The sequence below is a fragment of the Zophobas morio genome, unplaced genomic scaffold, assembly GCF_036711695.1.
Source record: "Zophobas morio isolate AGI-343-1 ecotype UQ-CSIRO unplaced genomic scaffold, CSIRO_AGI_Zmor_V1 ptg000040l, whole genome shotgun sequence".
NCBI classification, from domain to species: Eukaryota; Metazoa; Arthropoda; class Insecta; order Coleoptera; family Tenebrionidae; genus Zophobas; species Zophobas morio.
In genome coordinates, this window is record NW_026972145.1 from 4,375,557 (window position 1) to 4,400,132 (window position 24,576).

General features: G+C 32.1%; 5 protein-coding genes and 1 long non-coding RNA gene across 10 annotated transcripts in view; 5 read left to right on the top strand and 1 right to left on the bottom strand.

Annotated features, from left to right (window-relative positions):
• The window catches only part of LOC135140744 (RE1-silencing transcription factor-like), a 163,667-nt gene that overhangs the window by 23,226 nt on the left and 115,865 nt on the right, over nucleotides 1-24,576 (top strand). The window lies entirely within an intron of this gene.
• LOC135140493 (zinc finger Y-chromosomal protein-like) lies at nucleotides 178-2,038 on the top strand. The gene is made up of 2 exons (XM_064071067.1): nucleotides 178-272; nucleotides 339-2,038. Exon 2 carries the CDS (start codon nucleotides 500-502, stop codon nucleotides 1,889-1,891), a length of 1,392 nt encoding a protein of 463 aa, XP_063927137.1. The 5' UTR covers nucleotides 178-272; nucleotides 339-499; the 3' UTR covers nucleotides 1,892-2,038.
• LOC135140397 (zinc finger protein 208-like) lies at nucleotides 8,290-10,407 on the top strand. The gene is made up of 3 exons (XM_064070923.1): nucleotides 8,290-8,349; nucleotides 8,405-8,542; nucleotides 8,595-10,407. The coding sequence occupies exons 2-3, from the start codon at nucleotides 8,540-8,542 to the stop codon at nucleotides 10,263-10,265; spliced, it is 1,674 nt and encodes a 557-aa protein (XP_063926993.1). The 5' UTR covers nucleotides 8,290-8,349; nucleotides 8,405-8,539; the 3' UTR covers nucleotides 10,266-10,407.
• LOC135140730 (zinc finger protein 91-like) overlaps nucleotides 12,405-24,576 on the bottom strand; it is a 29,861-nt gene continuing 17,689 nt past the window's right edge. For 2 of the 3 annotated variants that reach the window (XM_064071391.1, XM_064071392.1), the window contains one exon: nucleotides 12,405-14,256. In XM_064071391.1, the coding sequence (XP_063927461.1) occupies nucleotides 12,496-14,247 (1,752 nt within the window). In that variant the 5' untranslated portion in view covers nucleotides 14,248-14,256 and the 3' untranslated portion in view covers nucleotides 12,405-12,495. Of the gene's footprint in view, nucleotides 14,257-14,308; nucleotides 14,549-24,576 lie in introns of those variants that run through there. The other variant, XM_064071389.1, reaches the window with a different exon arrangement.
• Nucleotides 17,644-19,149, top strand: LOC135140592 (uncharacterized). Its single transcript, XR_010282267.1, has 2 exons — nucleotides 17,644-18,311; nucleotides 18,673-19,149. It is a non-coding gene; the product is annotated as an uncharacterized LOC135140592 (long non-coding RNA).
• LOC135140448 (zinc finger protein ZFAT-like) lies at nucleotides 21,357-23,551 on the top strand. 2 transcript variants are annotated; one of them, XM_064070996.1, is made up of 2 exons: nucleotides 21,357-21,543; nucleotides 21,599-23,551. In XM_064070996.1, exon 2 carries the CDS (start codon nucleotides 21,760-21,762, stop codon nucleotides 23,419-23,421), a length of 1,662 nt encoding a protein of 553 aa, XP_063927066.1. In that variant the 5' UTR covers nucleotides 21,357-21,543; nucleotides 21,599-21,759; the 3' UTR covers nucleotides 23,422-23,551. The 2 variants fall into 2 exon arrangements, with proteins under 2 accessions (XP_063927066.1, XP_063927067.1); XM_064070997.1 differs by having other exon boundaries at nucleotides 21,357-21,532.

Below are 24,576 nucleotides of genomic sequence, written 5' to 3' on the forward strand. Positions count from 1 at the left end.
CAAATTTGACGCACAATGTTGACATGGTGGTAAATTTTATTTAGTAACAAAGTTTGCCACTACAGTTTCAAGCCAAAATTCAAGGTCATGTTCTTACCCAGCGGTCGATTATTGTTGTTCTAGTCCGTTACGTGCATTTCTTATTGTCTTTCAAAAGCTGTCCTTACTGTATAGTATTCTGTGCCTCAACCGTCATTTAATTTAAACTATTACGTCCTGTGCTATGACGCTTCCATAGAATACCCTCCCTGGACGCTTCTCTATGTTCTCTGGTAATAATTTTATAATTATTTCTGCCAGAAAATTTGCATTTTTGGTATCGATTTTTTGTGTTTTAGGTGAAACGAGAACAATCACCCACTTATCCGCCTCGAATTGTATTTTTCAAAAAATCACGTCCTTTTTGACTTAAAAAGTTAGGTTAGAATTCTGGTCAGATGGTCAAAACTTCTAAACTGACATTCTTTGACGATTATCTCTGGAGATTTAGGCAAGCAAAATGTCAACTTTGGAGTATACTGAATCTCTTCGAGCGTGGGGAAGATCTTCATGGAAAAACGTTCACAACTGTAAACTGTGCCCCTATTTTACAACATCGATTTTCTTTATGGTAAACCACGTGCGACGGCACCGTTCATCACAGGAAAAATATACGTGCGAAAACGCCAAAATTGAAGTGTATTATTGTAAAGACTGCGATTTTAAAACGGAACTAACGATTCTGTTCAAACAACACATTAATAAAAATCACAGTGTTAAAAGCGAATTTAGGGATAATTTATCACTGCAAGACTTCAGTGTGCAGACGTACGTTTGCGAAAAGTGCGGTTTTGAAACAAATTTGTTGTTAAAGTGGGGTGAACATACTTCAGAATGCGTGGAAAAAAAAGAAAATATCCCAAGTGTGAGTTCTTCAAATGAAAATGCCACATATAATTTCAATTTCAAGCAAATTGACGGAATACGTTGGTATTACTGTGCGCTATGTTCCTTCAAAGCTAAATATAAATCTGTTTTAAAATGTCATATGGCAAAACATGATTTAAACAAACAATATGAGTGTGATAAGTGTCCATTTAGAACCAAATGGAAAGGAAATCTAAGCAATCACACAAAACGAAACCACTTAAACAAACGAGATATTCAGTGGCATAAATGTGAAAAGTGCCCATACAAAACCAGAATAAAAAACAGTTTAGCCAGGCACATAAATTACGTACACTTGAAAGAAGAAGAAGGTGAATGGTTTCAATGCAATGACTGTCATTTCAAAACAAGGAATAAAAATCGTTTAAAGTCTCACGCAATTGTAAAACATGTTACATGGTACGAATGCGAACAGTGCCAATTTAAAACAAAGGACAAAAGATCTTTAACACACCACGAGAAAGTAATCCATTTAAAGAAACAAAATACCGCATGGTGGAAGTGTAAAAAGTGTTCATTTAAAACCGTAAATTCGTTTAAAAAAGACGTTAAATCGAAAGAATGCAATCGGTGTTTGGTCAACAAAAATAAAGGGTACGAATGTAAATATTGCCCATTCAAAACTCGATGGGAGTCGTATTTAGAAAAACATGTAACGTCTCTACATTTGGATGACAAAGACATCAAATGGCACCAATGCAATGAGTGTTCATTTAAGGCTAAACATTCGTATCAATTAAAATATCACACAATTTTGAAACATTTGAGTGATGAAAAAATCAAATGGTACGAGTGCGAATATTGTCCACATAAGGCGAAACTCCAGAACTATTTAACGAAACACATAAATAAATGCCATTTTGATAAAACGAACGCTAATAAGTGGCACAAATGCCATCAGTGTGCTTACAAAACCAAAACTCTATCATTGCTTTATAAACACCAAGAAAAACGACATAAATAGGACTTAATTTACTTTAAGTTTGGTGTAGTTTCGAATTAAGAAAAAAACTAAATGTTTTATTCTCCACTTTAAATAAATATAATGCCTCAAAAATTAGCATCACAGTGTTTGTTATTTTATTATCTACCTCCTTACCTATTAATCTTATTATACTGATGTCTGATGTGAGGTGGAAATAGTGATGTAAAAATACCGTATTTTATTTTTGCGGTATAAAACCATGGTATAATACCGTTTTATACGGTATTTTATATGGTATTATATTCAAATTTTGGCGCCAACATTTTTCATTTTTAGCTTTATGGTAAACGTCATCTGGTGATTTACTAATTAGTAGAGAGAATAAAAGAAAAACACTTCACGAAGAATTTATTATAAAAAAAAAAACAATAAACTATGTAAATATGAAAATAAAACATTTTTCTCAATTAAAAAAAAAAATTAACAAAAGTAGAGACTATTGTTTTATTGACCTTCATCAACTACGTGATGTTATCTTCGGCAATGTCGACATCATTATCTAAATACATCGTCTTGCAATTTGAGGATATTCTCATTGTCATCCTCATAATCATAAATATTATTTTGCAATGATAAATTGCTTTTAATGTAACTTAATAAGTTAAAAAAACTACGATTGATATAACCTAAAAATTTAATTTTATACCAGTGGTATAAAAACATTTTATACATACCGTATAATACAGTTTTAAACCGTGGTATTATACAGCCTGTATTATACACTCACATCACTAGGTGGAAACATTCCCACTGGCGGGTTTCTAACATAACCTCAAACTTTATATGTCATGCGCGCTTGACGGTGTTTATTATAGTCTCTTCAGAAGTTCAAGGTAACATTTCAGTTTCGGAAGTGCTTATTAGAAATCCTGCTACATCAATTTCATCTTTGAAACAATTGGAGCATTCAGACATACACACAAATTCCAATTTAGAAAGCACTCCTTCAAGGTCTTTGAATACCGGAAGTTCATCAAGGATACCTCCATTCTTTGATACTATGAATGAGTTTGAAAAGGTGTGATTTTTTCCTTTGTAGAACCTGCAGTTTTACTAAAATTACAAATAATTCCTACAGAAAAAATGCCATGAAGCTTTAGCCAAAGTAATGTACATAAGTGGAACACCATTAAGTATTGTGGAAAAACTGTTTTGCTATTTAAGACCAGTTTATCGACCTGAACAATAAAATCAATTCATTTTGTGCAAGAGAATATCAATAAATTACGAAAATTCTTTGGAATTGGAACTGATAAAAATAATTGTGTCAAATTCAAAAATAGAGCAATTAAAAAGTTAAAAAGTTTGGGTGTCTTACTCAATTTTTACGGCACATTCTCCGAAAAACAGATTGAAAATTTTCGTCTACCGATGGTTCCGGATAATTTTTATTTTTGGGCTCGAAATTCACTTATCACTACCAAAATAAGGACTGACAAAATTAAAAATGAGACGGGTAAAGTTTTAGATAACCGTTATTTTGCAACACTAGAAAATTCAGTTAAAACACCTCTCAATTGTTTATAAATCGAAAATCTCTCTCCGGAACCATGAACACTAAATTTTTTAAATACGTTTCATCAGAGAACATAGAGAAGCGTCATAGTTTAAATTAAATGACGGTTGAGGACTCCTCGACTTATGTTGGCAACAGTGTTAGGAATAAAATTAACTAGAAAAAATGTCTTAATATTTTTAATGACACGGTTTACTTTCGACAAATTGACACTAGATTTACCAGACTATTACAAGCTGCTTACTTGTTTGATCCACAGACCAGAGCGCACTCAGGCCAATGTCGACTCTAAGCGTTCGGAAATGATTTGATTTTTAAGCCATAATCCGTGATCTCATACACTTCCTAACCGGTTTCGGCCATAATTTCTTGTTGTTCCAACTTTCGAATTCTCAGTTTTTCGATTTTTCATATTATCTTTTTTGATTTTTAGATTTCTCAATTTTTCAATTTTTTAATTTCTCAGTTTTTGGACATTTCAGTTTTGGGATTTTTCAGTTTACTTATTATTCAATTTTTCGATCTTACGATTTTGCAGGTTTTTGATTTTTCAATTTTTCGATTTTTTTAAGGTTTCGATATTTCGACTTCACTTTTTTTATTTTTCGATTCTTTAGATTCTCAGTTTTTAGATATGTATTTCAGTTTTGGGATTTTTCAATATTTCTGTTTTTCGACTTTTCCATTTCTGACTTCTGCATTTTTTTACTTTTTCGATTTTTAAATTTTAGATTTCTCAATTTTTTGGTATTTTCACTTTTCAATATTCAAAATTTTCGATTTTTCGATTTCTCGATTTTTCATTTCAGTTCTTCGATATTTCCGATTTTTATGTTTTCGAATTTTTCAAATGTTTTGATTTCTTAATCTATCGATTTTTCGACTTCGCGGTTTTAGATTTTCTGTTTTTCAATTGAAGTTTTTTCAAATTTTCGATTTTTCAATTTTTCGCTTTTTTCATTTTCCCATTTCTTGACTTTCGAACGTTTCGATATTCTTGTTCTTCAATTCTTTAATTTTTCGATTTTTTATTTTTTAGTTTTTTAAGGTTCCGGTTTTTCTACTTCCCTTTTTGGATTTTTCGATTGCTCAATTGTTTGACTTTTTAGGTTCTCAATTTTTGGATGTTTCAGTTTTCGGATTTTTCAGTTTTTCGATATCTCAGTTTTGGGGTTTTTCAATATTTCGATTCTTCGACTTCTCGATTTTTGACTCCTGGATTTTTCGATGTGTCTACCTTTTTACTTTTTCGATTTTTAAATTTTAGATTTTTTAATTTTTAAAATTTTAGATTTTTCAATTTCTCGATTTTTCTGTTCAGTTCTTCGATATTTGAATTTTTCAATTTTTCGAATTTTTAATTTTTTTTTATTTCTCGATTTATCGGGATTTGGATTTTTCGATGTTTTGATTGTCAATTTCTCAATTTATAAATTGTTCAATCTTTAACTTTTCGATTTTTTCATTTTGGCCTATTTCGGTTTCTCAATTGTTCGACTTTTCGACTCCACCATTTCTTGATCTTTTGATTTTTCGATTTCTCAATTTTTCAATTTTTTAATTTCTCAGTTTTTGGACATTTCAGTTTTGGGATTTTTCAGTTTACTTATTATTCAATTTTTCGATCTTACGATTTTGCAGGTTTTTGATTTTTCAATTTTTCGATTTTTTTAAGGTTTTGATATTTCGACTTCACTTTTTTGATTTTTCTGTTTCTCATTTTTTCGATTCTTTAGATTCTCAGTTTTTAGATATTTCAGTTTTGGGATTTTTCAAAATTTCTGTTCTTCTACTTTTCCATTTCTGACTTCTGCATTTTTCGATGTGTCGACTTTTTACTTTTTCGATTTTTAAATTTTAGATTTCTCAATTTTTTGGTATTTTAATTTTTCAATATTTAAAATTTTAGAGTTTTCGATTTCTCCATTTTTCATTTCAGCTTTTGCATATTTCAATTTTTCAAATGTTTTGATTTCTTAGTCTATCGATTTTTCCACTTCTCGGTTTTAGATTTTCTGTTTTTCAATTTTTCGCTTTTTTCATTTTCCCATTTCTTGACTTTCGAACGTTTCGATATTCTTGTTCTTCAATTCTTTAATTTTTCGATTTTTCATTTTTTAGTTTTTTAAGGTTCCGGTTTTTCTACTTCCCTTTTGGGATTTTTCGATTGCTCAATTTTTTGACTTTTTAGGTTCTCAATTTTTGGATGTCTCAGTTTTCGGATTTTTCAGTTTTTCGATATCTCAGTTTTGGGGTTTTTCAATATTTCGATTCTTCGACTTCTCGATTTTTGACTTCTGGATTTTTCGATGTGTCTACCTTTTTACTTTTTCGATTTTTAAATTTTAGATTTTTTAATTTTTAAAATTTTAGGTTTTTCAATTTCTCGATTTTTCAGTTCAGTTCTTCGATATTTGAATTTTTCAAAGGTTTCGATTTCTTAATCTTTTGATTTTTCGAGTTCCCCGTTTTGGATTTTGTTTTTCAATTGTAATTTTGTCAAATTTTCGATTTTTTAATTTCTCAAATTTGACATTCATAAACTCTCAATTTTTCGATTTTTGAATTAATTGATGTTTTGATTTTCCCATTGCATGACCTTCGAATGTTTCGATTTTCCTGTACTTCAATTCTTTAATTTTTTGATTTTTCAGATTTTTGATTTTTCAATTTTGCGATTGTTTAAGGTTTCTATTTTTCGACTTCACTTTTTTGATTTTTTGATTTTTTGATTTTTCAATTTTTAGATATTTCAGTTTTAGAATTTTTCAATACTTCAATTCTTCGGCTTTTCTATTTTTGACTTCTGGATTTTTCGATGTGTCTACCTTTTTACTTTTTCGATTTTTAAATTTTAGATTTTTTAATTTTTAAAATTTTAGATTTTTCGATTTCTCGATTTTTCAGTTCAGTTCTTCGATATGTATTTGAATTTTTCAAGTTTTCGAATTTTTTTTTTGATTTTTCGACTTCCCCGTTTTGGAAGTTATGTTTTTCAATTGTCATTTTGTCAAATTTTCGATTTTTTAATTTTTCAAATTTGACTTTCATAAACCCTCAATTTTTCGATTTTTCAATTAATCTATGTTTTGATTTTCCCATTTCTTGACCTTCGAGTGTTTCGATTTTTCTGTTCTTCAATTGTTTAATTTTTTGATTTTTCAATTTTTCGATTTTTTAAGGTTTCTATTTTTCGACTTCACTTTTTTGATTTTTCGATTTTTCACTTTTTAGATATTTCAGTTTTAGGATTTTTCAATATTTCTATTCTTCGGTTTTTCTATTTTTGACTTCTGGATTTTTCGATGTGTTTTACTTTTTCGATTTTTCAATTTTTGGATTTTTAAATTTTAGATTGTTCAATCTTTTGATATTTTAGTTTTTCAATATTTCTTAGTCTTTCGATTTTTCGACTTTCTGGTTTTAGATGTTCTGTTTTTCAATTTTTCGATTTGTTAATTTTTCATTCCCGATTTATCGAGATTTGATTGCTCAGGTTTTCGATTTATCGGTTTTTCAATTTTTTATTTTGGCCTATTTCGGTTTCTCATTTTTCCAGTTTTAAATTTTTTCTTTTTTTTATTTTTCCGCTTTTCCAATTTTTCAACTTTTAACTTTTTGTTTGTCGATTTCTCTATTTTTCAATGTTTCGACTTCATCAATTTTCCGATATTTTGATTGTCAATTTATAAATCGTTCAATTTTTAACTTTTCGATTTTTCAATTTTGGCCTATTTCGGTTTCTCAATTGTTCGACTTTTCGACTCCACCATTTCTTGATCTTTTGATTTTTCGATTTATCAGTTTTTCGATGTTTCGGTTTTTCAGTTATCCGACTTTTTAATTTTGGGAGTTTCGATTTCTCGATTTTTCGTTATTCGGTTTTTAAATTTTAAATTTTTGAATTCTACTTTTTTTCGATTTTCTGATGTTTTATTTTTCGATTTTCATTTCTTCGATATTTCGATTTTTCAATTTTTCGGTTTTACGATTTTTTAAGGTTTCGTTTTTTCTATTATTACATTTCTCGATTTTTCGAATTTTCGATTATTTTAATTTTCATTTTTTTTTCTCGCTGTTAATATCACACAGTGTATCGAAAACAACCACAAAAATTGTCACTAAAAACATTTAAAAATTCATACAAATACAGTGTTTCCAAAACATTTTCCCGAAAAAAATCCATTGGGTTATTACGATTTCAACAATATTCTTAATTTAAGACGTTTGGCTGGTATAAAACACAAATAAAGAATTAATTCTTAGTTAAACAAAATATGTAAAATCATCTAAATATGTACCAGAAATATTCACTTAGTCGTTATAAAAACCGACCAAACAACTATTTCCCGCAGAAATTATAGTCCAAACCAACCAAATCGCTTCTGAACGCTTAGAGTCGACATTGGCCTGAGCGCGATCTGGTCTGTTAATCAAACAAGTTCTCAAACGACAAGTTGTAATGAAACAAGTTTTTTTATTGGCATCGACTATTTAAATTTGGCGCTTGTCTTTGCCGGTTGAGGACTCCAATGTCAATAAGGGTGGTTTTGCAAAATCAGCCTGTATCTCGCATTTATATTAGTCTATGGTTTCATGCTTCATGCATTTTCGGTAGGCAACATATATCTAATAGTAGTAGTATTAGATATACGGTAGGCAACGATCGATTGTTTTTTAAGTTCATGGAGATGTAAAACATAGTTATTAGTAGTTATTTAACGACCGAATTGGTTAATGAAGACTATTACAAAACTAGCCATTAACAATTTCGGAAATAATATTGTTAATAAAAATGTTGTTATCGGAAACCTAGTGGACTCATTTAACAAGTGTAGCCAATAGATACCAATTGAAGTTACTAACTAGGGATATTTTCTATTTGACCATACGTCAACCAACCTAACCTTTAAAATGTTTTGTAATTATTTAAGCCCGAAAATGATTACATGTACTGTAAATTTACTGTGTTTTAGCTGAAACGCGATCAATCACGCCCTAGCACCGTCTAATCTACTCAAATTGTATTTTTCAAGTAATTTTTATCGTGAAAATGTTAGGTTAATGATCAAAGTTTCATAACCTTTTTGTAAGAGTCGTGGACGGATATTATGGTAACCAAATTTGCATTCCCTTCCCCAGTGTAATACTAATAAGACGTTTTAGGCAACCAAAATGTCAACTTTGGAGTATTCCGAATCACTTCGAGAATGGGGTAGATCGTCATGGAAAAACGTCCACAACTGTAAACTGTGTCCCTATTTTACAACATCGGTTTTCTTAATGGTGAATCACGTGCGACGACACCGTTCATCTCAGGAAAAATATACGTGCGAAAACGCCAAAATTGAAGAGTATTATTGTAAAGAGTGCAATTTTAAAACGGAACTAACGATTCTGTTCAAACAACACATTAATAAAAATCACTGTGTTAAAAGCGAATCGCGGGACGATTTATCACTGCAGGATTTCACTGTGCAGAAGTACGTTTGCGAAAAGTGCGATTTTGAAACAAATCTGTCGTTGAAGTGGCTTCAACATACTTCAGAATGCACGAAAAAAAAAGAAAATACCCAAAGTGTGTGTTCTGTGAAAGAGAATACGACAGATATTTTCTATTTCGAGAAAATTGATGGAGAAGGTTGGTATTGCTGTGCACTATGTTCCTACAAAGTTAGAAATGAAGCTATTTTAAAATGCCATATGGAAAAACATTATTTAAATAAACGATATGCGTGTCATAAGTGTCCATTAAAATACGAATCGAAAAGAACTTTAAGAAATCACATAAAACGAAACCACTTAGATGAACGTGATCTTGAATGGCACAGATGTGAAAAATGTCCTTACAAAAGTGTAATTAAAAGTGATTTAACTAGGCACATAAACAACTTACACTTGAAAGAAGAAGAAGGTATATGGTACCAATGCAGTGAGTGTCCATATAAATGTAGGACGAAATCTTATTTAAAAACTCACGTGACTTTAAAACATCTAAATGAAGAAAAAATTACGTGGTATAAATGTGAACAGTGCGAATTTAAAACTAAGCATAAATCGTCTTTAAAAAATCACATAAATATCCATTTAAGGAAACAAAACGGGAATGGGCATAAGTGTGAAAACGATGAAGAATGCAGTGAGTGTCTGCTCGACAAAAATAAGCCGTACGAATGTAGATATTGCCCATTCAAAACTAAATGGGGGTCCTATTTACAAAAACATGTAATTTCTCTACATTTGAATGACAATGAAATTAATTGGCACCAATGTGACAAATGTCCATACAGAAGCAAATTTATTTCAGAATTAAAGAAACACAGAGATGTTAATCATTCAGAAGAACCAAAGTGGTATGAATGTACCAAGTGTTCGTATAAAACTAAAATAAAAAAGTATTTAATGCGGCATGTACAGATCCATTTGGAAATCAGATTGTATCAGTGCAAATATTGTCCATATAAAGCAAGACGTGCTCCTGATTTAAACACTCATATGAGTCACCGCCACCCAAATCAGATCAATCCCGATGGTAAGGATGTTAAATGGTACGAGTGTGAACAATGTCCTTTTAAAACTGTAAAAAAATATTCTTTGAAAACTCACATAAACAACTTACACTTGAATGAAGAAGAGATCAAATGGCATCAGTGTGATGAGTGTCCATTTAAGGCGAAAAATGCGTATCGTTTAAAACGTCATGTAATTTCTAGACATTTGAATGAAGAAAAAATCAAGTGGTACGAGTGCGAATATTGTCCACACAAGACGAAACTCAAGACCTATTTAACGTCTCATATGAATACGTGTCATTTTGAAAAAACGACAGTTGAATGATACAAATGCGATCAGTTTTTACAAAAGTAAAATTTAATCGTATTTTTATAAATACAAAGAAAACTACACAAAGAGAATTATATTTATTTTTAAGTTGTTATGTAAGTACACCTTCTGCTTTAATAGTAGCTTTTAAATATTTTGTGACTAATTTTTAATTAAAATTTTAAGAGAAAAAAAAATGTTGTATTTTCTACATGATAACTAGTTATTTAATACACAAGGGTCTGCCATAAGTGTGGTAACTATTATCCATTCACGATCTTTATATAGTAAAGTGGGCTTTGATATTTTATATTTTTTATTTAAGTTGGACAAACTGATTTGATTATTTAGTTTTTTGTCTGTGAGTAGTCTGATTGACATTTGCTTTGAGCTTGATTACCACTTTTCTACTTCAGTTATTATTGGATTAGAATTATTAGACGCAAACAAATGTTTTAATTTTGTCAGCATAGATGATTTGTCATTGTGACAGATTCACAGATCATTGCGACATTATTTAAAAATAAAATCCCTAAAATAGTTTTACTGCAACAAAAAAATTGGAATAAAAAATTTCGCAATGTCGACTCTAAGCGTTCGGAAACGATTTGATTTATAAACCACGATCCGTGATCTGATACACATCCTAATCTATAATTTCTTGCTGTTTCAACTTTTGAATTCTCAGCTTTACGAAATTTTAGTTTCAGTTTACTCCTATTTATTATTCAATTTTACGATTTTTAAATATTTCGATTTTTCAATTTTTGACTTTTATAAACCCTTTATTTGTCGATTTTTCGATTAATTGAATTTTCAGGTTTTTAGGTTTATCAATTTTTCTATTTTTTCAGGTTTCGATTTTTCATCTTAACCTTTTTCATTTTTCGATTTCTCAATTTTTCAATTTTTTAATTTCTCAGTTTTTGGACATTTCAGTTTACTTATTTTTCGATTTCTCAATTTTTCGATTCTTTAGATTCTCAGTTTTTAAATATTTTAGTTTTGGGATTTTTCAGTTTTTCGATATTTCAGTTTTGGGTTTTTTCAATATTTCTGTTCTTCGACTTTTCCATTTCTGACGTCTGCATTTTTCGATGTGTCGACCTTTTACTTTTCCGATTTTTAAATTTTAGATTTCTCAATTTTTTGGTATTTTAATTTTTCAATATTTAAAATTTTCGATTTTTCAAATGTTTTGATTTCTTAATCTATCGATTTTTCGACTTGTCGGTTTTAGATTTTCTGTTTTTCCATTGAAGTTTTTTCAAATTTACAATTTTTCAAATTTCACATTTATAAACTGTCAATTTTTCGATTTTACAATTATCCGATGTTTTCATTTTCCCAGTTCTTGAAATGAAAAAATCCATTGGGTTATTACGATTTCAACAATATTCTTAGTTTAAGACGTTTTGCTAGTATAAAACACAAATAAAGAATTAATTCTTAGTTAAACAAAATATGTAAAATCATCTAAATATGTACCAAAAATATTCACCTACTCGTTATAACAAACGACCAATTGAATATTTTTGAATATTTCAAAGGACGATTCTGGGAAAACCATTGGAGTTATCGAAGAAATGAAAACGAATATGATTTCTGCGGCTCGAAATCTACAAGAAAATGGATTAAATGAAATTTCGAACATTTTGTTGAAAATTGACGGGAAATTGGGGTGATTTTGCATATTTTTAAATATTTAAAAGGACGATTTTGGGAGAACCATTGTAGTTATCGAAGAAATGAAAACGGATATGACTTCTGCGACCCGAAATCTACAGGATGTTTTAAGTGAAATTTCAAAAATTTTGTTGAAAATTATATTTTGAAATGACCAAACAACTCTATAGTCCAAACCAACCAAATCGCTTCTGAACGCTTAGAGTCGACATTGGCCTGAGCGCGCTCTGGTCTGTTGATCAAACAAGTTCTCAGGCGACGAGTTGTAGTGAAACAAGTTTTTTCATTGGCATCGACTATTTCAATTTGGCGCTTGAGAATTCCAATGTCAATAAGGGTGGTTTTGCAAAATCTACCTGTATGTCGCATCTATATTAATCTATGTTATTACTCGCTCAAATTGTGAACATCCACATTCGCGTATTTTGTATTGTAAACAGATAACGCGGTAAATAATAATAATACCAATAATAATAATAAATATATATTTATTTAAAGTGGAAAACATTTAGTTTCTTTCTTCATTCTAAACTACGCCAAACTTAAAGTAAATTAAGTCCTATTTATGTCGTTTTTCTTGGTGTTTATAAAGCAATGATACAGTTTTGGTTTTGTAAGCACACTGATGGCATTTGTGCCATTTATTAGCGTCCGTTTTTTCAAAATGGTATTTATTCATATGGGAGGTTAAATAGGTCTTGAGTTTCGTCTTATGTGGACAATATTCGCACTCGTACCACTTGATTTTTTCTTCATTCGAATGTCTACAAATTATATGAGATTTTAATTGATGCAAAAGTTTTGCCTTAAATGGACACTCATTACACTGATGCCATTTGATGTCTTCTTCATTCGAATGTAAGTTGGTTATGTGCCTTTTTAAACAATCTTTTCTTCTAGTTTTGAAAGAACATTTTTCACATTTATACCATTTAACATCTTTACCATCTGAATAGATCTGATTTTTGTGGCGCTTACTTATATGGGTCTTTAAATAATATCTGCGTTTCGTTTTAAATGGACAATATTCGCACTGATTTTGTTTGATGTCAAAATGAACATTTACATGCTGTATTAAATTGTCTTTTGCTTTGGTTTTATACGAACACTTGGCACATTCATACCACTTTGCTTCTTCTGAATGATTATAATCTTCGTGTTTCTTTAAACCTTCTTTAAATTTACTTCTGTATGGACATTTGTCACATTGGTGCCATTTAATTTCTTTGTCATCCACATGTAGAGCAATTACATGCTTTTGTAAATTCGGCCTCCACTTAGTTTTGTATGGGCAATATTTACATTCATACCGCTTATTTTTGTTGAGCAGACATTCATTACATTCTTTTGACAAAGTTACCGTTTTAAATGAACACTTTTTACACTTCCACCATTCGGCATTTTGTTTCTTTAAATGTATCACATTCTCGTGGTGTCTTAAAGATCTTTTGTCCCTTGTTTTAAATTGGCACAGTTCGCATTCGTACCACGTAACATGTTTTACAATTGCGTGAGTCTTTAAATGACATTTATTCCTAGTTTTGTATGGACACTCATCGCATTGGTACCATTCACCTTCTTCATCTTTCAAATGTAAGCTGTTTACGTGCCTAATTAAATTACTTTTTTGTAGAGTTTTGAAAGGACATTTTTCACATTTGTGCCATTCAACATCTCGCTCGTCTAAGTGGTTTCGTTTTTTGTGATCTCTTAAAGTTGCTTTATATACGGTTTTAAATGGACACTTATCACACGCATGTTGTTTGTTTAAATCATGTTTTGCCATATGATATTTTAACTTAGTTTTATTTCTAACTTTGTAGGAACATTTCGTACAATAATACCAACGTTTTCCGTCAATTTTCTTGAAATGGAAAATATTTGTATTCTCTTTCACAGACCTCACACTTGCTAGATTTTCTTTTTTTCCCGTGCATTCTGAAGTATGTTGGAACCACTTCAACGACAAATTTGTTTCGAAATCGCACTTTTCGCAAACGTAATTTCGTACACTGAAGTCCTGAAGTGATAAATCGTCCCCAGATTCGCTTTTAAAGCTGTGATTTTTATTAATGTGTTGTTTGAACAGAATCGTTAGTTCCGTTTTAAAATCGCAGCCTTTACAATGATACTCTTCAATTTTAGCGTTTTCGCACGTATATTTTTCCAGAGATGAACGGTGTCGTTTCGCGTGGTTCACCATTAAGAAAAGCGATGTTGTAAAATAGGGACACAGTTTATAGTTGTGGACGTTTTTCCAGGAAGATCTTCCCCATTCTCGAAGTGATTCGGAATACTCCAAAGTTGACATTTTGGTTGCCTGAAACGTCTTATTAGTATTACACTGGGCAAGGGAATGCAAATTTGGTTACTAAAATATCCTTCCAGGACTCTTGCAAGAAGGTTATAAAACTTTCATCTTTAACCTAACTTTTTCACGTGAAAAATGACGTTTCGATTTTTTGAAAAATACAATTTGAGCTGATTAGACCGTGATTGTTGGCGTTTCAACTAAAGCACAGTAAATTTACAGTACGTGTAATCATTTTCGGGCTTAGATAATTACAAAAATGATTATTTGTTCACGTTTAATAGGTTAGGTTGGTTGAGGCATGTTGGCCAAATGAAAAATATCCCTAGTTAGTAACTTCACGACCTATCTATAAAATTAAAAAGAAAATAGAACGCTGCGTACTTTTTCTGACAGTTATTGATACGAAAATAATTATGCACTTTCGTATTCTAAATATTTTCGTATGAATAACTCAATTTCATAAACAAATTAGATACTTGGCGCTGCCACTATATATATATATATATATATATATATATTTTCTATGAAAACAGAGTAAAATCACTTCCATATCAAGTCGATTTCCAAATCGGCCTTATCACTGCCTCCTTTACTAACAAGCCGTGCTGTGCGAACTGGCAACAGCGCCTAGGAACCGATACGGAGGCCGGCCGCATACGTCGATGCGAGCCGAGCTAAAGCCGCACAGGAAAAGTAATATATATTAATTATCTATACATATAAAATTGTTTGTCCTGACTGACTGATTCATCAACGCAGGGTCTAAACTACTGAAGCTAGAAACATGAAATTTGGACAGTAGTTTCCTTTTGTGATATAAGCATCCACTAAGAAAGGAACTTGGGAAATTCCACCCCTAAAAGGGTGGAAAGGGGTGGTAAAGTTTGTACAGGAAGACTATTTTCTAACCCCTTCTGTTGTTAATATTTACGTGAAACTTGGTATTAATGCTTTTCAACACAAGTAACGAAACACGTATTTCACCATTTTCAGAAATTCAACCCCTAAAGGTGTAAAAAGTGGTGACTAAGTTTGTACGGGAAAACTACTTCTGTTGTACATTTTCACGTGGAACCTGGTATTAATGCTCTTCAACACATAATAAAACAGGTATTTCAGCATTTTCCAAGATTCAACCCCTAAGGGGGTGAAACGTGGTAACCAATTGTGTATGGGAAAATATTTTTATTGTAAATTTTTGCGTGGAACTTGATATTAATGCTCTTCAACACAAATAATGTAACGCGTATTTCAGCTATTTTTGGGATTCTACCCCTAAGAAGATCAAATGAGGTGACAAAGTTTATATGAGAAAAAATATTTGTATGGCGATATTTACTTGAAATGCTGTATTAATACCCTCCAACACATTTGTTACTTGGAACTTGGTAATCTGTAAAATTGTTTGTCTTGACTGACTGATTTTAAATTTTTTTTGATATTCACCCCCAACGGAATATAATTTGCGTGGAAATGTGAGCAACACGAGAAGTTAAGTATTAATCCAAAAGTGGTTAAAAATCAAAGTTTAAAATAGTTAAATATGTTTTTCGCATATTAGACGTAGTAGGATTATTGGAAAAATCAGTTCTAATCGTTTTAAATTTAAGAAGTTGTATAGAAATAGGGAGGGCGAGTAAGCGACTGCGACGCGAACGCGGTCTGCGGTCGGACGCGTGAGGCCAAACAGCGTTGACGGTTGCGTTTTATGTCACAAATTGTCAGAGTATTTCTCCCTTAAGTATTCTAATTTTGTGTTCCTGTGTATGTAAGGAGGTAGCTGTAGCAAAAAATATCCTTGAATTCTCCTGAAAGAAACCCAAACAGGCGATGACAGCTACCCTCAATACCGGCGAAGAGGTCCCGCGGATGGTGGATTCACGGTTGAATTCTATGGTGTAACCCTAGATAACAGATGCGTGGTACCGTACAATCCAGTTTTGTCTTGAACTTTTTCTGCTCACATCAACATAGAGTATTGTAACTCTGTAAAATCTATTAAATATATATCCAAATATGTTAATAAAGGATCCAACCAGGATTATTTGGTCGTGAAAATGATAATGATGAGGTCAAATTATATGAAAGTGGTCGATGTATTAGCAGCTGGAGCCTTTCCTATACATGAACAATTTCAAGCGGTTTTTCATCTCACAGTGTACTTGGAAAATGACCTGCTGTCTATTTTAATCCTAACGACTTTAATAATGTAACTGAAAAGGTAAATAATTCACAGAAAACTACTCTTCTATCATTTTTTGAGCTTTGCAAAACGGATAATTTTGCAAAAATCCTTCTTTATGTTGAAGTACCTTCATACTATGTGTGGAAAAGTACCAAAATTTGAGAGACGAAAACGTGGCAACAATGTCGATGGTTCGCCAGGAGTCAAAAGAGATCAAGCTTTGGACAGAATGTACACCGTTCACCCTAATAAGGCCGAATGTTTCTACCTTGATTCTCTTCTTCATGCAATGAAGGGCCAACATAATTCTCGGATTTAAAAACTATTGATAGTGTCGTTTATCCCACATACCAGTCATCATGCAAAGCTTTGGGTTTGGCAAGTTCCGTCAGAGTGTCAAGAGAGTGTTCAAATTATAAATGAAGTGTACAACAAGTGTCTGATTTCCATTAAAGACACGGTGCTGTCTTTAGGAAGACAATGTTTAGAGTACTATGGTTTGCCTCAGCCTGTAAGACGTGAACAAATCATACAAAACAGAGACTATCTCAGCGAGATTAGCTATGACATACTTTTATAAGCACAACAAAAGTTTATTAAATACAGAACAATATCAAATTTATAACCAAGTTAGATAGGTCAGGTAAATGTCTGTTTTTACATGGCTGCCTATAATATTAGCGACAAAAATATCCAAATATTATAACTTTTTTAAAGAAATGTCCTTTAATTTAAAACACGACTTTTAATAAAATCAACAAAAGATAACCTAAATTACATCCAATAAAAATTTCAGCTCTGAATCTTTACTCAAACATAAGTTAACATGGGGTATAAAATTTAACATGGAAATCTCTATGGCCACTTATAAAAAAGATGCACTGTATTATACTTCTATGTTATAGAATAGTAGCTTTGTTTCACCCCCCCCCCCCCCCCCCCGTCGTATTTAAAAATTCACGGGACTCTAACTCCAAACTTTCAGTCCTTATTTCACCCACCTAGGGGTAATGGATGCTTACATTACGAAAGGAACCTTCTGTCCAAGTTTCGTGTTTCTAGCTCCAGTAGTTACGTTGATGAATCAGTCAGCCGGAGGACAAACACTTTTATATATTGTTATTAATGAAGACTGCACAAACTTAAAAAGTAATAAAATTGAAATAAAAAAATAAATCAGGGGATGAAAAATAATGTGTCCTAATTGACCAGTAAAGTAAGGTTAGAATTTAGAATGCGCGGCAGTTCATAATTCAAAAATTCTACTATGGGTTTCTTATGGGAGCTTGATTTTACAGACAAAATACGCCGCATAGGTAGAAATCTTAACTAGTTCATGCTACAAGCGATAAAGACTGTACAATTATCTTCCTGTTACTAAAGGTTTAACTATATAAAAAGCTTCTGTTAAAGATATATTGCAAATTAAAAACAACGCTATCCATCGAAGTAACGTACATCGTTTCTAACGTCTTGCGCATGAGTGAAACAGAAAATCCAGAAACACTTGGGAAAGAAAAAGAACGCGAATATTTTGCGGTACTAGGGACGTTTAGATCGTGAAAATCCCCAAAATATGACAGTTGATTTCGTATTTTCATCATAACAAACAATCATAATATTCATAATCACAATTTTTGGATGATATATTAGTTCTGTGATATTGATTCACATTAGGTTGTATGTATCTGTGGACTGGTTTTTTTGTATTTGTTATTAATAATGACAGAAAGACATGTGTTAACAATAGGGGCAATTGCCATTTTTTTTGTTGGAGAAAATTCTTTACAGTCAAATAATGTAGCGAAAGTCAATTGGTATACTGAATTAAATGTGCTTGAAGAGTTTATTCGAGCTAGAATGCGAGAAGATTATGGTAAGTTAATGTGTCAAAGTTTGTATAAATGAATAAAGACCAGCGAACAGTAAGATAAATGTATATTGGTAATGACAAGTGTTAGATAAATAAGAATAATAAGAATAGTATATTATGTGACCGTGCGGTCGAGATAGTTGAATGTTAGTTACGAATTGAGACTTGTGAATTGAATGTGTATGAATGAGTTAAGAATTAAGAATGAATGCTACCCTGTGTTCCAAGGTGGGGGTGGCTCTGGCTCCCACCCTTACGGGTGGGGAGGGGTGAAACAGGTCCCCGCCAGAGGCTCTAACATAATGTATATTGATAAATTCTGTGTCAAGTAAAATTATGACGTATTTTGTTTTATTATGCACAGATATTCCTTAAGAGAGGCAACATGTGAAACCCCAAGAGGTGCATTTGTATATCAACATATGGCTACACCTGCCCTACACGGACGTTATAATGTACTGTGGACCAATAATTTGCGTGCTTGAGACGTACATCTGAAGAAAAGTGAATCAGCTGAGGTCCGAGCTGTTGTCTCTGAAAATTCTTTTAATCCCCAAGTCAGCCTAATGTTGAGGTACAACTTCATGAAAGCTTAGGACAAACTGATAGGAGCGAAGCACTGCTTTTGCTATCGGGCCCTGAACTAGAAAGATCTGAAGAAAATCTACTTCACAGTGTCGAAGAACTATTAGTGTCCGAGGACTATTTTAATGGCCCATCAAGAAAACAGTTTGTGGGTCAGTTTTTCACCAAAAGTGAATCAGATTTCGCATTAGGAAGTGCAATTTTTTATTGTAAAATACTTTTTCTTTGTTTTGAAATAAATTGTTGTTTAAATTGTGATTTTTTTTAAATGGGTGTTTCAGACCCAATTGGTACTAAAATGAAAGTGATTTTTACTTGTACATGAAAGGTTTAATCAGGAATGCTAAGTTTTTCCTTTTCTAGCAAAAATGTGTGAAAAGAAAAAAGCTTGGGATTGATGATGATTCTTAAATCAAAATTTGGCAATTGATTGAAAACATTTGCAAATATGATATTTTTATGTATCATTTTAAATTCACAGCCGTATCTCTAGCATGTGAAAATCAAAGCCATTTATGTGGAGGGGGAAGTCAATGGCAGTATGAACCACTGTGCGACATACGTTCGAGGCAAATGTAGTGGTAAAAGTTGAATTCAAATATTTATTAAATACCACCGGTTCCGTTCGTGTTTGGTATCAAGATCAACAGTAAAAATATCAGTCTTCATGGTACAAGTAGTGGGATATATAAGAAAATTACTTTAATGGTAGAATTTAAGCGTTAAAATGACGCCTCGATTTCACCCATAAGGATTACACGGGGAACTGAAATACGGGTCTCGTGTTATGAACTGAGTTCAAATTTCGCGCGTCATTCACTTTACTGGTCAATTATCTCTGTCCTTACCCAACCGTTTTTATTAGGCGGGATTTTTGAAACGAAGTGGAATATTGGTTGCCTAAATTACAAATACAGCTCGTCCGTAAAACAATGTAAAAGGAACTGATATAAACATGGAATGAATATTAATAAACTGAAACCAATTTTTGGAGTGTGGTATGAAGACTACGAAGAAAATGCCATTTTGAACAATAAAAGAGAATTGTGCTTATATTTATTTTATTCATTAATAAAAGTCTATCACTTTACCAAGTTAATTTCAACATAAACATATCAACTACCTATTTTGTCAATGCCTTCAATTTTCGCCAAGTGTGAACCGTTTAAAGAGTCAGAAAGTGAACGCTGTTGTTTTCATCTTCCATGGGAAAAGTACTTTGATGTTTTTGGTTGAATTTTTGTTGTTAGTTAAATTAGTGAAGTGATTCTGAGAACCTTTTCGTAGTAACATGGACTGCAGTGGTAGACCACCTCGTGATTGATAAGAAATATAAAGAAGTGTATTATTCTATAATCAATAAAAAATTATTTGGTATGCAATTTTTACAGCACAGTGAAAATGCCAATAGTTGTAATGATTTAGGATCTATTTTACTAGCAATTGAATCTAAAGATAGTAACCAGTGTCAAATTATTAATACAGTTTAAAGCTGAACAACTTTTGCACATAAATCTGTCGAAGTAAATATGACAGACTACAGACATCTGGACATGGGGGAACAAAATTCTTTAAGTTATGTCTGTGGATACTTAACGAAGAAATGCTTGATGAAATACACCTGTGAAACATGTAGTTATTTTGCCGTTGCACGAAATGTCATCATATATGATAAACTTCTCTGTCACTTCAACGCCTTTGATGATGATTCACCATTTTGGTAATCCTAAAGCTGGCCATTCACGTTCCAACGTCGCAGTACGATTGTATTGGATGCAACTGTTGTACAATTCTGTTAAAAAGCAGCAGTACACACACACGTTACGACCTTGCAGTTAAAAATTTGCGATCGTGATGACAACAAGTCCGACGAAATGACGAAAATGTACTTTTATAGCTGCTCTCACTGTCGAGTCATGTCCACACATGATCAAATTTCCATCCAATACAACACGATTGTACTGCTGCAGACAGACTTGTTCACCGACCGTCCACATTCAAACGATTTGCTTGATCGCATACACAGACGTTCAAAAACACTTCAATTTCGTCGCATCCAACACAATTGTACTGCGGCGTTGGAACGTGAGTGGCGGGTTTAAGATGCTACGTGAAGCATTCACCTTTTATGTTGCAGCCCTAGAAAAACGATTTGCTTCACTATTTTCTACCAACTCAATTTTACCTTCATGTGGCCGATATATAAAAGAAGCCCTCGTAACTGTGTCCATACTAGCATACAATACCCCTGTGTCCTGTTTACAGTTTCCACAAGATTATTTATTCTATTTATTTGTTCGAACGCGCATTTTCTATTCAGTAAAAATAATAAATCACAGTTACAATATTAAATACCAAACATCTAAAATGTCAAATTTGACGCACAATGTTGACATGGTGGTAAATTTTATTTAGTAACAAGGTTTGCCACTACAGTTTCAAGCCAAAATTCAAGGTCATGACCATACCCAACGGTCGATTATTGTTGTTCTAGTCCGTTACGTGCATTTCTTATGGGCCTTTGAAAAGCTGTCCTTACTGTATAATATTCTGTGCCTCGGCCTCAACCGTCATTTAATTTAAACCAGAGAACACATTTAAACTATGACGTCCTGTGCTATGACCCTTCTCTTTCTTTGGTAATAATTTTGTAATTATTTCTGCCAGAAAATTTGCATTTTTGGTATCGATTTTTTGTGTTTTAGGTGAAACGAGAACAATCACCCACTTATCCGCCTCGAATTGTATTTTTCAAAAAATCACGTCCTTTTTGACTTAAAAAGTTAGGTTAGAATTCTGGTCAGATGGTCAAAATTTCTAAACTGACACTCTTTGACGATTATCTCTGGAGATTTAGGCAAGCAAAATGTTGTATACTTTGGAGTATACTGAATCTCTTCGAACATGGAGAAGATCTTCATGGAAAAACGTCCACAACTGTAAACTGTGTCCCTATTTTACAACATCGCTTTTCTTAATGGTCAACCACGTGCGACGGCACCGTTCATCACAGAAAAAATATACGTGCGAAAAGGCGGAAATTGAAGTGTATTATTGTAAAGACTGCGATTTTAAAACGGAACTAACGATTTTGTTCAAACAACACATTAATAAAAATCACGGTGTTAAAGTCGAATCTAGAGACGATTTATCACTGCAGGATTTCAGTGTGCAGAAGTACGTTTGCGAAAAGTGCGATTTTGAAACAAATCTGTCGTTGAAGTGGCTTCAACATGCTTCAGAATGCACGGGAAAAAAAGAAAATCTCAAAAGTGTGAGTTCTGTGAAAGAGAATATGACAGATATTTTCTATTTCAAGAAAATTGATGGAGAAGGTTGGTATTGCTGTGCGCTATGTTCCTACACAGTTAGAAATGAAGCTATTTTAAAATGCCATATGGAAAAACATTTAAACAAACGATATGCGTGTCATAAGTGTCCATTAAAATACGAATCGAAAAGAACTTTAAGAAATCACATAAAACGAAACCACTTAGATGAACATGATCTTGAATGGCACAGATGTGAAAAATGTCCTTACAAATCTGTAATAAAAAGTAATTTAACTAGGCACATAAACAACTTACACTTGAAAGAAGAAGAAGGTATATGGTACCAATGCAGTGAGTGTCCATATAAATGTAGGACGAAATCTTATTTACAGACTCACGTGACTTTAAAACATCTAAATGAAGAAAAAATTACGTGGTATAAATGCGAACAGTGCGAATTTAAAAGTAAGCATAAATCATCTTTAAAAAATCACATAAATATCCATTTAAAGAAACAAAACGGGAATGGGCATAAGTGTGAAAATACTGAAGAATGCAATCAGTGTCTGTTCAACAAAAATAAGCGCTATGAATGTAAATATTGCCCATTCAAAACTAAATGGGGGTCCAATTTAAAGAAACATGTAATTACTCTACATTTGGATGATAAAGAAGCTAAATGGCACCAATGTGACAAATGTCCATACAGATGCAAATTTATTTCAGAATTAAATAAACACAGAGATGTTAATCATTCAGAAGAACCAAAATGGTATGAATGTGCCAAGTGTTCGTATAAAACGAAAGTAAAAAGCAGTTTAATACAGCATGTACAGGTTCATTTTGATACTAAACCATATAAGTGCAAATATTGTCCATATAAAGCGAGACGTGCTCCTAATTTAAACACTCATATAACTCACCGCCACACAAATCAGATCAATCCCGACGGTACGGATGTTAAATGGTACGAGTGTGAACAGTGTCCTTTTAAAGCTATAAAAAAATATTCTTTGAAAACTCACATAGACAACTTACACTTGAATGAAGAAGAGATCAAATGGCACCAGTGTAATGAGTGTCCATTTAAGGCGAAAAATGCGTATCGTTTAAAACGTCATGTAATTTCTAGACATTTGAATGAAGAAAAAATCAAGTGGTACGAGTGCGAATATTGTCCACATAAGACGAAACTCAAGACCTATTTAACGTCTCATATGAATAAATGCCATTTTGAAAAAACGAAAGTTGAATGATACAAATGCGATCAGTGTCTTTACAAAAATAAAATTTAATCATTTTTATAAACACAAAGAAAACTACATAAAGACAATTCAATTTTAATTTTAAGTTTTTATGTAAGTAAAATAAATGTTTTATTTTCTACATGATGACTGGTTATTTAATATACAAGGGTCTCCCATAAGTGTAGTAGTATCCATTCACGATCTTTATATATTAAAGTAGGCTTTGATATTTTTTCTTTAAGTTGGATAAACCATGGGATAAACTGATTTCATGATTTAGTTTTTTGTCTGTCCGTAGTCTGATTGATATTTACTTTGAGTTGGATTGCCACTTTTCTACTTCATTTATTAGATCAGAATTATTAGACGCAATTTTTTTATCAAGCAAATAAATGTTTTAATTTTGTCAGCATAGATAATATAGATCTTTCTTTCGAAGAAGTAACTATGAGGCTCTCGAACATATTTTCTGTAATGTAAAAATACGCTGGATAGTTTTTAATTTTTTTTTTTTTTCACATAGGTGGGAACATCAACTGTGGCGAAAATTTTATCAACAGGGGACCAAAATTTAAAAACATGAAAAAAAACGAATATTTCACTGTAGATAGTCTTTTGGCATATTCTAGGGAACAGTTGGAATTTAAAGGGGGGCGAACCACATTATACAAAATTCTCAAGTCAATGGGTTATAAACACTGCGAAGTAAATGGTCGCAAAATTCTATGCGAACAAAAACATGAAAATTACTTTTCTGAGAACATATTTACAGTTTCTAAATTCTTGTGAAAATTTGACTTTCGTGTATTTGGATGAAACATGGATCTATCAAAATGGTTCGTCCATTCGTCGCTGGGTGCACAATACTGATCTAAAAAGCAATCCCACCAAAATTAAAAGTGAAGGATCAAGGTTTACTATTCTCCACGCGGGTTGTTCAACGGGGTTCTTGGATGGTTGTAACAATTTTTTAAATTCGAAAAATAACGATAGAGACTATCATAAAACGATGGACGGGACAATTTTTCAAAATTGGGTGGTTAATCAGCTCATTCCTGCATTGGCAAAGTTGAACCAAAAATGTGTGGTGGTTTTAGACGGTGTACCGTATCATTCGCTTCAGTTGGATAAACCACCCACTTTTTCCAGTAAAAAATGTGAAAT

What these genes read in the sequence shown, in the direction of transcription:
- LOC135140493 (XM_064071067.1), top strand. Translation starts at nt 500, where the DNA reads ATGTCAACTTTGGAGTATACTGAATCTCTTCGAGCGTGGGGAAGATCT.
- LOC135140448 (XM_064070996.1), top strand. Translation starts at nt 21,760, where the DNA reads ATGTTGTATACTTTGGAGTATACTGAATCTCTTCGAACATGGAGAAGA.